This window comes from Sinocyclocheilus rhinocerous, unplaced genomic scaffold, assembly GCF_001515625.1.
Source record: "Sinocyclocheilus rhinocerous isolate Xijiao unplaced genomic scaffold, SAMN03320098_v1.1 scaffold1112, whole genome shotgun sequence".
Lineage (NCBI taxonomy): Eukaryota > Metazoa > Chordata > Actinopteri > Cypriniformes > Cyprinidae > Sinocyclocheilus > Sinocyclocheilus rhinocerous.
Window position 1 is genome coordinate 767,075 of NW_015657961.1, and position 14,402 is coordinate 781,476.

Here is a 14,402-nt window from a genome sequence, read left to right on the forward strand (position 1 = left end):
TGTTTAAGTGCCACCTGCTGTCAGAGAGTGACATTTGTGTCTCATTCAGCCCGTCTGCTGTTTTTGTTTCGTTCAGATTTTTAATGTAGTATCACAAAGCTAAAGTCAGACAATTTTGTTTTTGTTTCAAATTTCAAAATTTTACAATTTAAATAACACTAATTAAATAACATGTATGCAGCATGTTTGTTTGGATCGTGATTAAAATACACAGGCAAAACCTTAAGTTTACTTGCATGGAGAAATTTATTTTATTTGTATTATTTATTTATTTGATTTGGTATTTGTTTTAAAATTTCAAGTTAGTATATTGTTTGACATTTTCAATTTCACAAATTAATGTGCAGCCTTTTGGTCTGAGAAATAACAAAAGGACACATTTTTAAAATCTGTCTTAAATCTAATTTTGTTAAAAAATAAATTGTGAGAAAATTGTATTGTGAATTATATGACATCGTGAGTTGAGTGAATCGTTACATCCCTATATGCTACTAGTTTTTGCTGTGGTATCGAAGTAGTAAATTGTTCTTAAAATAATAAGTGTTACTTAAATAATAAAGAACCATATTTTTTTTGCTCATCTAAAAAATGATCCGATCTGTGACTCAAAATGTGATATGATAATGTAATATAATCCAAACCGTGAGATTTGTGATCCGTTGCACCCCTACTCTCTTGACTTGTTATTTGAAGAAAAAATACAATATCTTTTATTCGGGCTAGTTAAATTCATTTTTGGGCTACCAAAATCTGAAGAATGCCTGCCCGAAGGGCTACCAGGGATTTTGAAATTTTGCGAGCCCTGCACATACACGTACCTACTTTCCCTCACATGTAATGCCCTACTTTGAGACTTTACGGAAACTTAATAACACACAATTTAATTTTGAATTGTTTCTTTAAGGTGAAAAAGTAAAATGAGCATTCAAGTTTTTAGCATTTCAGTTAATTTTATTCAAATACTGATTTCACAAAACTTGTACAGTTGTTTCCTTCTAAATAATATTCAAAATCTATTCCATTGGCATGAAATATGACTGACAGTTCCACAAGTACATCAAAAATGCTTTAGGAAAACCACATCTCATTCTCAGAGCTTTTGAGACATTTTACACAGACTGAATGTTAAATCCCTCACTTTTCACACTGCAGAACACAGGCAGATGCTAATTCCTTTTTTAATCACTTCAAGTTAATTGCATACAGTTTTTAATCAACCAAAATAGAACAGTTCTCTTTACAGAAGCGTACAATTCAGTGGGACAGTGATTTTGTATTCATGGTTTGAAACCACACTTACGAAACAATACTCCATATTTATTTCACATAAGAAATGAATGTTTTATCAATGATATAGGCCTAATATCTCATGAAACTTTTATAAAGGAGTTTCAGTCATGTGTTGTTAATATACTGCATATAACACCTCGCCACTTTCCCAGACAATCTAATATTAAACTAATGTTGTCACTCAGTGTTGTTTAAATCTTCTAAAGTGTGTACACTACACACTGTACGATTTATATTAGTCCTTTACAATTGCTGCTTGTCAGACTGTACCAACATGTTTGTGACACGTTTGGTGTCAGTGAGCTGCATTCACATGTAGGTTTGAAATGGTGACTAGCAAACAAAAACAATCTCTAGCATTAATTTTGATCATGGCTTGTATTAAAAAGAAAATATGGGGGGAAAAAAGATGTGTGTGGAGCAAGTGGTTTGTTGTTGTCAATCTAATCGTGTCATCAGGTTCTGTGCTCTTAAGGGATAGCTCACCCAAAAATTCAACTTCTGTCATCATTTACTCACCCTCAAGTTGTTCCAAACCTGTATGAGTTTCTTTCTTGTGGAAAAAATACTATGGAAGTCAAAGGCTACCAGCAACTGTTTAGTTACTAACATTCAATAGAAGAAAGAAATTCATACAGATTTGGAACAACTTGAGGGTAAGTAAATGATGACAGAATTATAATTTTTGGTGAACTATCCCATTAATGGTTCTTGATCTGACAGTTATAATTTTTTTTGTGCCTCAAAACTTCTGAGACTGGCAAAATGTTATCATAAAATTTGACCACAATGGTCATTAATACGCTGTCGGTGAACATGTCAAACTAGCAATCAAAGACTACAGATTTTGAATCAAAGGAATCTTTTAGGATTCACAAACTTTTTCTCAGACAGCCAAATCATGGCCGAAATCATACAGTGTGCACCCGGCATAAAGTGTGCGAAAATCTAATTAAATATTAAGCAAATATTAAGGATTATGCTAGAATTATAAACTGACTGAGTTCTTTTATTTTAGATATTTTATATTTAAAACTACATATACTTAAAAGTCAATATGAAACCTCATTTGTAATCCATTTACTTCAGCAATGAGGGACAAACATGATATTCAGTGAGTTTAAAAAAAATTTAAGGTAGGACATGATTTTATCCAGACTGGACAGTGAAAAAGTTTTGACATTTAAATGATAGATTATGAAAGCAAACATTATGTGTGCAGCACGCACCAAAGAATTCAGCACAAAAAGACCAGGAACATAGTAAGTATGCAACTACTGTTCATTTCGATTTTATGCTGACTTTCAAAGCATGACAACTTTTAGAATAATCATGGCAAATAAAAGGACAAAAATGTCAGAATTAACTTTTACATATACCCTGTATATACCCTGCATTCATAAATACTTACAAGCGTTACAAGGATGTCGGAAAATAATGTCTGTAGGAATTAGCTGAACAATAGAAATTTCAGAATGGCAAGTCGAGCTCTGAGAAATCCAATTCACCGTTCCTTGTTGCTTTCAAACTGACCCTGCATCTTTACACATTCCAATAAACTGACACTCAGTTATAGATTTTACCTTGCTATCTTCCCTCATCTCAGAAAAGATCTGTGAATTCAACATGACGCATCCGACCGTTGCCTACTCATCACCCTAGAGCTTTACCTCGAATGAGCTCATCCTCTCCCACAAATCTGCACTATAGTCATATTTCTAGACCTAGAGTTTACAAGACCCATTGACTCATCCTTAATGACTAGTGTTTCCTGATAGGTTCTGTCTGTCCTGCATCATGATCTTGATATTATTCTGAGTACTGAGAGGCTCTAAATTTAGCAGTTGACTTGATTTTTTGCTACCTGTCCTAGCAGCTGCCACTTTATATATGTACTTTCTATTAAGCCTCTAGAGAAAGCATCTGCTAAGGAAATACACCTAAACAGGCTACTGTAGTATCCTATTTTTAATATGAAAGCAATGGTAATGCAGTTTAATATGAGCATGACAATAAGCAATATTTATATGTTGCACACAGCTGACTTTAAACTTTACGTAAATAGCCAATCAATTCAAAAAGTTTTAGCCGGCAACATTTCAATGTCTTTCATGAATGTTTGTGGGTGCTTCTCAGACATTTTATAAAAACAAGATGCCCAGCCATCCAGCTTTATTTTTTAAATAAAACCATTGTCATTTTGAATCATCATGTAGGAGTCTTTTTTAGGAGTTTTTTTTCTATCTTGTCAGGGGTTTGAGAGAATATTCAGAAGTCTCTCTCAATTGCAAATGTCATGTGTGTGTGTTTATTATGCAATCTATCCATACATCGATTCAGACCAAATACACTGAATAGACATTGCACCCAAATGCAAGTTGGTGAAAAATGTCAAACTCCCTCTGGAGAAAAAAAAATCAAACTGTCTATTTCTCTCTCACACAAACAGTTGTTCTATAGGTCAATATTGATCTGAAGCTTGGTGTGAAGCTTGTAGGTGGAAAACTGGAAATCCTTAAAGGTGGACGTTATGTAAAAAATGGGTGAGCCATACTTTAGCATGTTCTGTATAGGTATGAACTGAAAAATTTAATCAGCACGTTTTCAAAGTTTTATAGAAAAAGCACAATGCTGGAATGCAAAAACAACAATGTTGCACCATGTTGGATGGAAAACAACATATACAGGTGCATCTCAATAAATTAGAATGTCATGGAAAAGTTCATTTATTTCAGTAATTCAACTCAAATTGTGAAACTTGTGTATTAAATAAATTCAATGCACACAGACTGAAGTAGTTTAAGTCTTTGGTTCTTTTAATTGTGATGATTTTGGCTCACATTTAACAAAAACCCACCAATTCAATATCTCAACAAATTAGAATACTTCATAAGAACATAAAATAGAATACTTCATAAAAACATTTTTAGTGAATTGTTGGCATTCTGGAAAGTATGTTCATTTATTGTACATGTACTCAATACTTGGTAGGAGCTCCTTTTGATCACCTCCATGCTACGCCGAATTGAGGCAGTAATTAAAGCAGAAGGAGACCCTACCAAGTTATTGAGTACATGTACAGTAAATGAACATATTTTCCAGAAGGCCAACAATTCACTAGAAATGTTTTTTTTATTGGTCTTATGGAGTATTCTAATTTGTTGAGATAGTGAGTTGGTGGGTTTTTGTTAAATGTGAGCCAAAATCATCACAATTAAAAGAAACAAAGACTTAAACTACTTCAGTCTGTGTGCATAGAATTTATTTAATACACGAGTTTCACAATTTGAGTTGAATTACTGAAATAAATGAACTTTTCCATGACATTCTAATTTATTGAGATGCACCTGTATACCCTATTGAAAAATAAAAACATTTTTAGTATACTAAACTGGTATGCTTAAAGTTTGCTAAATTGGAACATCTAATTTTGCACTTAATGCACTTGAATTGTGTGGAAGTAGTGATGAAGTCGACCTAAAGAGGTAATGAAATATATTTGATTGTGCTGAAAATTCTGTCATTAATTACTCACCCTCATGTCGGTCCAAACCCGTAAGACCTTCGTTCATCTTCGGAACACAAATTAAGATATTTTTTATGAAATCCGAGAGCTTTCTGACCCTGCATAGACAGCAATGCAACTGAAATCTTTTTAGGCCCAGAAACGTAGTAAGGACATTGGTAAAACTGTCCATGACTGTACTCTCGATAATGGCGGAGGATGCTTACTTGGAGAAGAATTGTTGAATAAAATCATTATTTTTGTTTTCTTTGCACACAAAATGTATTCTCATAGTTTCATAAAATTACTGTTGAACCACTGATGTCACATGGACTTTTTTACCGATGTCCTTACTACGTTTCTGGGTCTGGGAACATTTCAGTTGCATTGCTGTCTATGCAGGGTCAGACTCAGAAAGCTCTCAGATTTCATAACAAATATCTTAATTTGTGTTCCGAACATTAACAAAGGTCTTGCTGGTTTGGAATGACATGAGGGTGAGTAATTAATGACAGAATCTTCATTTTTGGGTGAACTATCCCTTTAACAGATTTGAAGTATAGGCTACTTAGTATGAAATACATGTATTTTAAATATATTACATTTTTACTAGGGTATTGTGTCACATAAAATGAATTGCCACACTGAAAAAACATACTATAATAATCTTTGTTTTATTTACAACTTAAATATTTTTTTCATTCTTTTTTTTCTTAAATATTTAGAAAAAAATATTACTTAAATATTTTTTTCATTCAAGTCGTGGGTGGGGAAGTCGTGGCCTAATGGTTAGAGAGTCGGACTCGTAACCCAAAGGTTGCGGGTTCGAGTCTCGTACCGGCAGGGATTGTAGGTGGGGGGAGTGAATGTACAGCACTCTCTCCCACCTTCAATACCACGACTGAGGTGCCCTTGAGCAAGGACCTCGAACCCCCAACTGCTCCCCGGGCGCAGCAGCATAAATGGCTGCCCACTGCTCCGGGTGTGTGTTCACAGTGTGTGTGTGTGTGTGTGTGTGTGTGTGTGTGTTCACTGCTGTGTGTGTGCACTTTGGATGGGTTAAATGCAGAGCACTAATTCCAAGTATGGGTCACCATACTTGGCCACATGTCACGTCACACACTTTTTTTTTTTTTTTTAGTTTTTCATCCTCAAGACAGTTTCAAGACAAAACATTTCCTCAAGACATTTCTTCCATAGACAACAAAAAGAGATTTTTTTTTATGCTGGCTGTAACTGGCTGTCAAGCTCCAAAAATGACAAATAAAAACCAAGAAAGTACCATACAAGTATTCTGTGCAAGTAGGACTTTTTTGGAATATTTTCCAAGTTTTCTGAAGCCATATAACAGAACAGACCAAAATTTGTTTGTTATAAACTGGAAATGGAAACAATATTCTTGCCTTGCCACTGTCATCTTCATAATATTCTCAACATTCTTCATAATATCTACTTTTGTTTTCCACATATATGCAAAAAATAACATGCAAGTTGCCAAATCAAATAATAATATAATCAAATTTGCATGTACAACTCTTTTAATATTTATTTCCACACTGGAAGTCCTGATGTAAATTTTATAAACCCTGATGTTAAAACTTGTCTACATAAATGTACATAATCAGTTTTGAGTTTCACACAAATTCAAGTGTATTAAATGAATGTCTTCAGACTGATTAAGAGAATAATGTGCAAGAGTACGTGTGGGTTTGTCTGTATCTGTAAGGAGTTGAAAAATAATATACTGTATCCATATAAATAATATATGTATCCAACTTAATTTTAAACAAAGATTTTAGGTTAAAATGTATATTTGCAAAAAGAAAAGTGCATATTTTAGGTTCAATCACTGCAATACACGTGTGCGTGTGCATGCAATATTCAAATAACTACGGCACTTTACTGAATGACTGGCAATACCAGCTGCTATTTGTGCACACAAACAAACACAGCTAAACCATTACTCAATCAATCAAACTGCCCAAATTTTCATGCTTCATTACCACAAATATCAATGAGGCAGAAAACAGTGTGTGTGTCCACAGGGAGAAATCACTTTACACAGATTTGATGGAGATTATTGGTGAAATAGGATTATTTGGCCAGCACTTCAGTAATTATTATGCAAATGTTTGCATCTGTAGGTGCCAGAGCTGTTTCAAACCAGTTTGTGCAACAGCATTGCTGTTTCCCTTAGCACATTGTGTTAAACATTCAAGCCATAATACAATGTAAACACACCTAGTTATAGAGAATTGTAAGTATGCATGAGAAAGTGAGTGATTGAGTGTGTGTGTTTTCAGTGTTTTAACAGATGCTTGGATAAAATGGAGCTTAATCACACATAATTCCTGTAAAGCAAAGGTCTTATCTTAATACTGTGTATTCTCTCTCTCTCTCTCTATCACACACACACACACAAATGAGAAAGTGATTGAGTGTGTGTGTTTTCAGTGTTTTAACAGATGCTTGGATAAAATGGAGCTTAATCACACATAATTCCTGTAAAGCAAAGGTCTTATCTTAATACTGTGTATTCTCTCTCTCTCTCTCTATCACACACACACACACACAGGTCCTCATAGTTTAGGCTGTTTGACTGGATGGTTTCAGCTTATCCTAATATAATCCAGTTATACACAGGAGGTCTGACACAGGCAGACATTACTGGGCTTTGTATTATTATTCATTATGACTACTGTAAATGATCGGATTTTGCCCATAATGTGTCGTAATGAAGTGGCAGGGTTATGTAACAATCCTCAAGACAGTTTCAAGACAAAACATTTCCTCAAGACATTTCTTCCATAGACAACAAAAAGAGATTTTTTTTTATGCTGGCTGTAACTGGCTGTCAAGCTCCAAAAATGACAAATAAAAACCAAGAAAGTACCATACAAGTATTCTGTGCAAGTAGGACTTTTTTGGAATATTTTCCAAGTTTTCTGAAGCCATATAACAGAACAGACCAAAATTTGTTTGTTATAAACTGGAAATGGAAACAATATTCTTGCCTTGCCACTGTCATCTTCATAATATTCTCAACATTCTTCATAATATCTACTTTTGTTTTCCACATATATGCAAAAAATAACATGCAAGTTGCCAAATCAAATAATAATATAATCAAATTTGCATGTACAACTCTTTTAATATTTATTTCCACACTGGAAGTCCTGATGTAAATTTTATAAACCCTGATGTTAAAACTTGTCTACATAAATGTACATAATCAGTTTTGAGTTTCACACAAATTCAAGTGTATTAAATGAATGTCTTCAGACTGATTAAGAGAATAATGTGCAAGAGTACGTGTGGGTTTGTCTGTATCTGTAAGGAGTTGAAAAATAATATACTGTATCCATATAAATAATATATGTATCCAACTTAATTTTAAACAAAGATTTTAGGTTAAAATGTATATTTGCAAAAAGAAAAGTGCATATTTTAGGTTCAATCACTGCAATACACGTGTGCGTGTGCATGCAATATTCAAATAACTACGGCACTTTACTGAATGACTGGCAATACCAGCTGCTATTTGTGCACACAAACAAACACAGCTAAACCATTACTCAATCAATCAAACTGCCCAAATTTTCATGCTTCATTACCACAAATATCAATGAGGCAGAAAACAGTGTGTGTGTCCACAGGGAGAAATCACTTTACACAGATTTGATGGAGATTATTGGTGAAATAGGATTATTTGGCCAGCACTTCAGTAATTATTATGCAAATGTTTGCATCTGTAGGTGCCAGAGCTGTTTCAAACCAGTTTGTGCAACAGCATTGCTGTTTCCCTTAGCACATTGTGTTAAACATTCAAGCCATAATACAATGTAAACACACCTAGTTATAGAGAATTGTAAGTATGCATGAGAAAGTGAGTGATTGAGTGTGTGTGTTTTCAGTGTTTTAACAGATGCTTGGATAAAATGGAGCTTAATCACACATAATTCCTGTAAAGCAAAGGTCTTATCTTAATACTGTGTATTCTCTCTCTCTCTCTCTATCACACACACACACACACAGGCCCTCATAGTTTAGGCTGTTTGACTGGATGGTTTCAGCTTATCCTAATATAATCCAGTTATACACAGGAGGTCTGACACAGGCAGACATTACTGGGCTTTGAATTATAATACATTATGACTACTGTAAATGATCAGATTCTGCCCATAATGTGTTGTAATGAAGTGGCAGGTTTTTGTAACAACATAGACATCAAAAGCCAGTTAGAACAAACCCCTTCAATTCATTATCTTTAGGTAATTAGTAATATCTTATCTATATTCTTTTCCATTCAGTTACAATGAATGGGGATTGAAACTTTTATGATTTGAAAAAGGTTACAAAAGCCTCATAAAAGTGGTTCTTATGACTATATTCCAAGATTTCTGAAATGATACAATACCAAAATGTAAAAGTTATTTACTGATAATCTTTCCCTCCAGTGGACCATTAACCAGTAATCGGGGCCAAATAATTAAGTACTGAAACTGAACTTGAGAAGCGAATCAGTCAAATTCATGAACAAATAAGTTAGAGCAGTTGTATGAACTAGATTAAATGTTTAATTGAAAAGATGGCAAATTTTAGGATTTAAAAAAAATAAATAAATAAAATTAATAAATTATTTGAAAATCAATTTTAAAATGTGATTAAAATAAACAAATAAATAGTCCAGTATAGTACTATTGTGAGTAGAAAATAATAATGTAACATAAAAAATGAAATATTTTCCAAATTATATTTTACACATATTTATAATATTAGTTTTTCACTGTGTAAATTGGGTTTTTATACATGAATATATCAGTCCTTTCAATTTTAGGATGGGGGTCCCTTGCATGAGGATTATCATAACTGGGGGTCCATGGCACCTAAAAGCCCTGAAATAAACTACATTATGATGCTTCTATGGTGCCTTTTAATAGTTTTGTTGCTGTTTACAAGGTACAGTTCATTGTACTGGCATGGAAAACGGAAAACAAAGCAACAGAAGGTCTCTTGTAGAGTGCCATAGAAAAAAAAGTCACATTCATTAAAGAGTAAACGATAGAAATTTCCCACACCAATTTTTTTGGTTGAACTACTCCTTTAAGAAGAAATTGATGGTAAAAATAATCTGGCCACATGCCATGCAAAACTCTGAGAGCTGTAATAGATTTTTTAATGACTTTTTATCCAGCAACCTACACGCGCGTACACGTCTCACACACACACACACACACACACACACACAGTTCATTAACCTAAATCAAAAGCAACTGAGATTGCCCTGTTTATTAATTTTAGAAGCTGGATGAGAGAGCAGATAATATTCACACAAACTTCCAGAGACTTGTCATTATAATACAATATAACAAAGTAAACAACTTCTTTCTTCTACCCACCTGTTTCACTCTGTGAATCCCCGCAACGTGTGTTGTGGTTTTGTTTTTTTCAAACTCTGAGCGCGCGCAGCTCCGCTCTCTTCTCTTCTCTTCTCAGCGCCGCTCGACTATCACTTCCGTGTTGGCGAGTCCCGACGTCACGCGGAATGTGAAGCAGGAAACGCGGATGTGTTGCGCTTAATCTGCATCTACAGGTATTCGCAAACAGCTCTCTTTCTTTCTTCGCTTTATTAATTCTTATCAACACAAGACACCGTAGCGCCATTTTTGATCATGTGTTTTTATAGCCGTCAGTTTAAGCTCTGAAGGGTTCTGATCGGATTCACTTAATCCGTATTTGTGTGTGTGTGTGTGTGTGTGTGAGTGTGATCCAGACGTGTTTCGATCCATATGTCAAACCCAAACCCCCTTTCAAGCTGATCTGATCCAAACGCAGTGCATCGGACGCGGGTCGGACGGAACCGAGTGGAGGAATGCCTACCGGTAAGAACCCGAGCCCGAGACGGTCACAGCCTCAACCCTCTGTCATTAACTTAAGACGGTTTATGGTGCAAATGTTGTGCTGCAGTGTGTATGTGAGAATGAGTCAAGTGTCATTAGCCTACTGGGGTTCTGCTGATCTCAGCTCTTCCCTGCTGCTTCTGCATTAACAGAAAAGCACAAAAAGTACTATGGTATTACATTGTTTTGGTATTCCTTCAAGTACCCTAAATAACTAGGTACATGAATACGCTAATCATCCAGTAGTATCATGGTATTCCCAGAGTTCCCATGGTCATTGACAATGCAGTCTTTTTTACCCATGATCCCATGCAGGGCAATGAGTCAGGTCAGACTCTGTTGAGGTGTTGGCACTGATGCCATAGACCTTGACAGCAGGTGACACTGGCATGTGATTTAGTGTCAGCATAAAATCCTACTCAGCAGGGTCCAAGATGGACAACTTATGTAATGTATTTGGATGTTCCTGAAGAGCTTATGAAAGTCTTCTGCGGCCAAGAGACACTGTTGTGCTTCATTCTCCAGTGTTATTTTAGTATTACTGAGATTCTGTTGTAGTTTTTATTAATATTTTGAATTTGTTTTTATTTCAGTTTTTATTTAATTTTCAGTTATTTTAGTAGATCAAGTTTAATTAAATTTTTATTCAATTTAGTTTAAAAAGTTTCCTTGGCAAATAGCTAAAATAAGTGTGTGTGTGTGCACTGGTTTGGGTGGTTTATGAGGACACAAATTTGTATAGGCTAATGACATGGGTATGACACAGGTATTACAATATGAAGGTGGTTTATGAGGACACTACTTGTGTCCCGTAATTCAAAAGGCTTAAAAAAACATATTAATGGTGTTTTTTTGAAAATCTAAAAATGCACAAAGTTTTCTGTGAGGGGTAGGTTTAGGTGTAGGGTTGGTGTAGGGCGATAGAAATGACAGTTTGTACAGTATAAAAACCATTACACTGATGGAGAGTCCCCGTAAACCACCAATACCAACATGTGTGTGTATGTATATTAGAACAAACAAACACTAGCTTTCTATTTTTTCTATTCTATCTACTTGTTTTTCTTTGTGTGTGTATAATATATATATATATATATATATATATATATATATATAACAGAAACGTGCTGCAAAGACTCAAAACACAACCAAATACAGAAACACAAAGACTCACAACACAACCAAATACAGAAACGCACTGCAAAGACTCACAACACAAGGTGTATAAATCTCAATTTTGAAAAATTTACACTTAAGACTGGTTTTGTGGTCCAGGGTCACATATACTGTGTAGCTTTTTAGGCTGATAATTTGTTGGATATTGTTTTGTTAGTTTTGTTTGTTAGTTTGTTAGTCTGGTTTGGTATTGTTTACTTTAAAATGGTTTTGGTGGTTTAGTTTAGCATGTTTTTTGGCATTGTTAAATTTAAATATTATTTTTCCTGGTGTTTTGGTGTTGTTTACATTATTGCTATGTTTGATGTTTGTGACATTGTTTAGTTTCACATGTAATGTAGTTTTGTGTGGCATTTAGTTTGCCATTTGTGACATAGTTTAGTGTTGCATTATTTTGTCAGATTGCGTAATGTGTAGTTTGACGCAGTAGACCAGACACCCCTGAGGGTTATTGCTGCTGACGCTCTGCACTCAAAAGAGAAGTACAACAAACACACACACACACACTGAGAGTAGGGTGACCTCTCCACTGAAGTACAAACACAACTCCCACACCCCTCAGAGGGAGTATGATAACCTCTCTACTCTGACACACACACAGTCTATTTCTGGGCAGTCAGCACCCTGTAAGACGAGCCCTTTATACTTGAAGAAAATGGAGAGAAAAATTTATTCTGTTAATGTTATGTGGCTGCATTCACACTACAGTCCTATTTCCTTGACACAAATATGACTTTTTTCCCCCTTTGTATTTACATTTACTTAAGACGTCACTGACTGCAACTAGCGATCAAACATTGTTTAGTAATACTTTTACTATTACATTATATTGCAGGTGCTTGACTCTAAAATGTCTTAAAGAGGTTTACAAAACATTGCAAAATCTGACATAGAGGTCCGTTATGTTGTGACATAAGATAAATAACTGGTTGTTTTGTTGATTGCCCTGATAACTCACATAAAGGTTTAAGTATGCATTAACAAACCTTACTTGAGCGGCAAGTGATTTACATCTGAAAAGGCCTGTCTGCCATGTTGGCTAATGATAAGGGGTAGTCAGAGTTCGGGTCAGTTAAAAGTTCATAGTGTGATTTAGGACTGTGTGATTTGGGGGAAAATATCAAATTGCGATTTTTTTGACAGATATTGCGATTGCGATTTGATTTGCGATTTTAAATTTGCAAAGTCAAGCTTCAGCTCAATATTGTCAATAATGTGCAGCACAGTATGGGTATCATTACCCTGCTGAAAAAAACAATAGAAACTATCACAGAAATTCTTATAGTTTCCATTAAACCATTACAAAAACCAATACAATTCCCATTATAACCCTGAAATCCATTACATTTTTTATTGTGTTTTGGGAGGGGTTCTATAGTTTTTTTTTTTCAGCAGGCAAGATTATAATGGTATAACTACTTTTACAGAATTAACTTAATTACTGAATTTCACAGAAAATATTTGTCTATTTTTTATAAATAAAGAACTGTATTTCTTAAGTCAATTATTAAAGTATTACATATGTTACATAGGCTGATTTATTCATTTTAAGTATTTGGGATTTTAAGAACAAGTGGAAAATGTGCTGAATGTTTCATTTCATCCAAGTGAAATTAGCAAGCAGTTAGACTGAATTTACACTTGTTTTAAACGCGGAGCCAGGCGCGAGTCGACACAGGTTGCGCCAAGCCTCATCCATACTGCCAGATGCGCTCGTGAAGACTTGCAGTGCGGAGCCGGGTGCGAGTATAAACGAGCATTACGAGACAGGCTGCGTGAGTGCGGCAAGAATGAACGGCTCGTCCGTGACGCGGGATTCGAGAGAGGAGCGAGTATGAGAAGCATTCACAGACACAGGCTGTGTGTGCGCTCTTCTGAATTGGGAATAGCAAACATGCATCATAAACTTATTTCAAATTAATCTGTTGGGGAGATAAAATGTGTAAGATAACGTTCACGTACTAACAAAAACATCTAAGAATGTATCTTTTATTCTCCAGTACTGAAAACAGAACCGATAAGGGAGCTTTTGATATGCGCTGTGACGCAGCTCTTGCAAATTACATTTTTTGTTCGTTGTCTGTCATTTCGAAGCTTAAGTTGCATACGTTTTTCTTTAGTTTTAATTTGCCTAACTATCGATCTACCCAGTAGACGCCATAATCCCACTCTGTCTCTCTCCCGCTTTCCGTTTTTTTTTTGTTTTTGTTTTTTTAAATGGTGGGTGTTTTTACGCAGTTGGCTAGAGCAGTGCTGATTGGGGAGAACGGAGGTGCGCTCACTCTATTGGTTAGTAAGACTGCAACTCAAGGCTGGCAGTCATGCATATGCTCTGGAACAGAGTAAAGGCGGCCGTACATGGTGCGATTTTTGCAGTCGTACGAGCTCGCAGGCGATTTTTTTCTCTCGGGAGAATATCGCAGATGCTCGCATGGTCGCGGCTCGTACCGTGTGAGAAGAATTACAGGCCGATCCGAGAACGTTACGAGCACCCCCCCGTCCTCCCGATAATTTTCAAACATGTCAAAAAA

General features: G+C 35.3%; 1 protein-coding gene and 1 long non-coding RNA gene across 9 annotated transcripts in view; one reads left to right on the plus strand and one right to left on the minus strand.

The window, feature by feature from the left end:
- LOC107721770 (uncharacterized) overlaps positions 1–10,272 on the minus strand; it is a 19,159-nt gene extending 8,887 nt beyond the window's left edge. For both annotated transcript variants that reach the window (XR_001637733.1, XR_001637732.1), the window contains exon 1: positions 10,195–10,272. This is a non-coding gene — a long non-coding RNA (uncharacterized LOC107721770). The remainder of the gene's footprint in view (positions 1–10,194) is intronic.
- Positions 10,273–10,296: 24 nt separating this feature from the next.
- LOC107721726 (protein EFR3 homolog A-like) overlaps positions 10,297–14,402 on the plus strand; it is a 48,214-nt gene continuing 44,108 nt past the window's right edge. For 4 of the 7 annotated variants that reach the window (XM_016529879.1, XM_016529881.1, XM_016529882.1 and 1 more), the window contains exons 1-2: positions 10,298–10,388; positions 10,569–10,677. In XM_016529879.1, coding sequence (XP_016385365.1) covers positions 10,668–10,677 — 10 coding nt within the window. In that variant the 5' untranslated portion in view covers positions 10,298–10,388; positions 10,569–10,667. Of the gene's footprint in view, positions 10,389–10,568; positions 10,678–14,402 lie in introns of all 7 variants that reach the window. The other 3 variants (XR_001637729.1, XM_016529885.1, XM_016529884.1) reach the window with 3 other exon arrangements.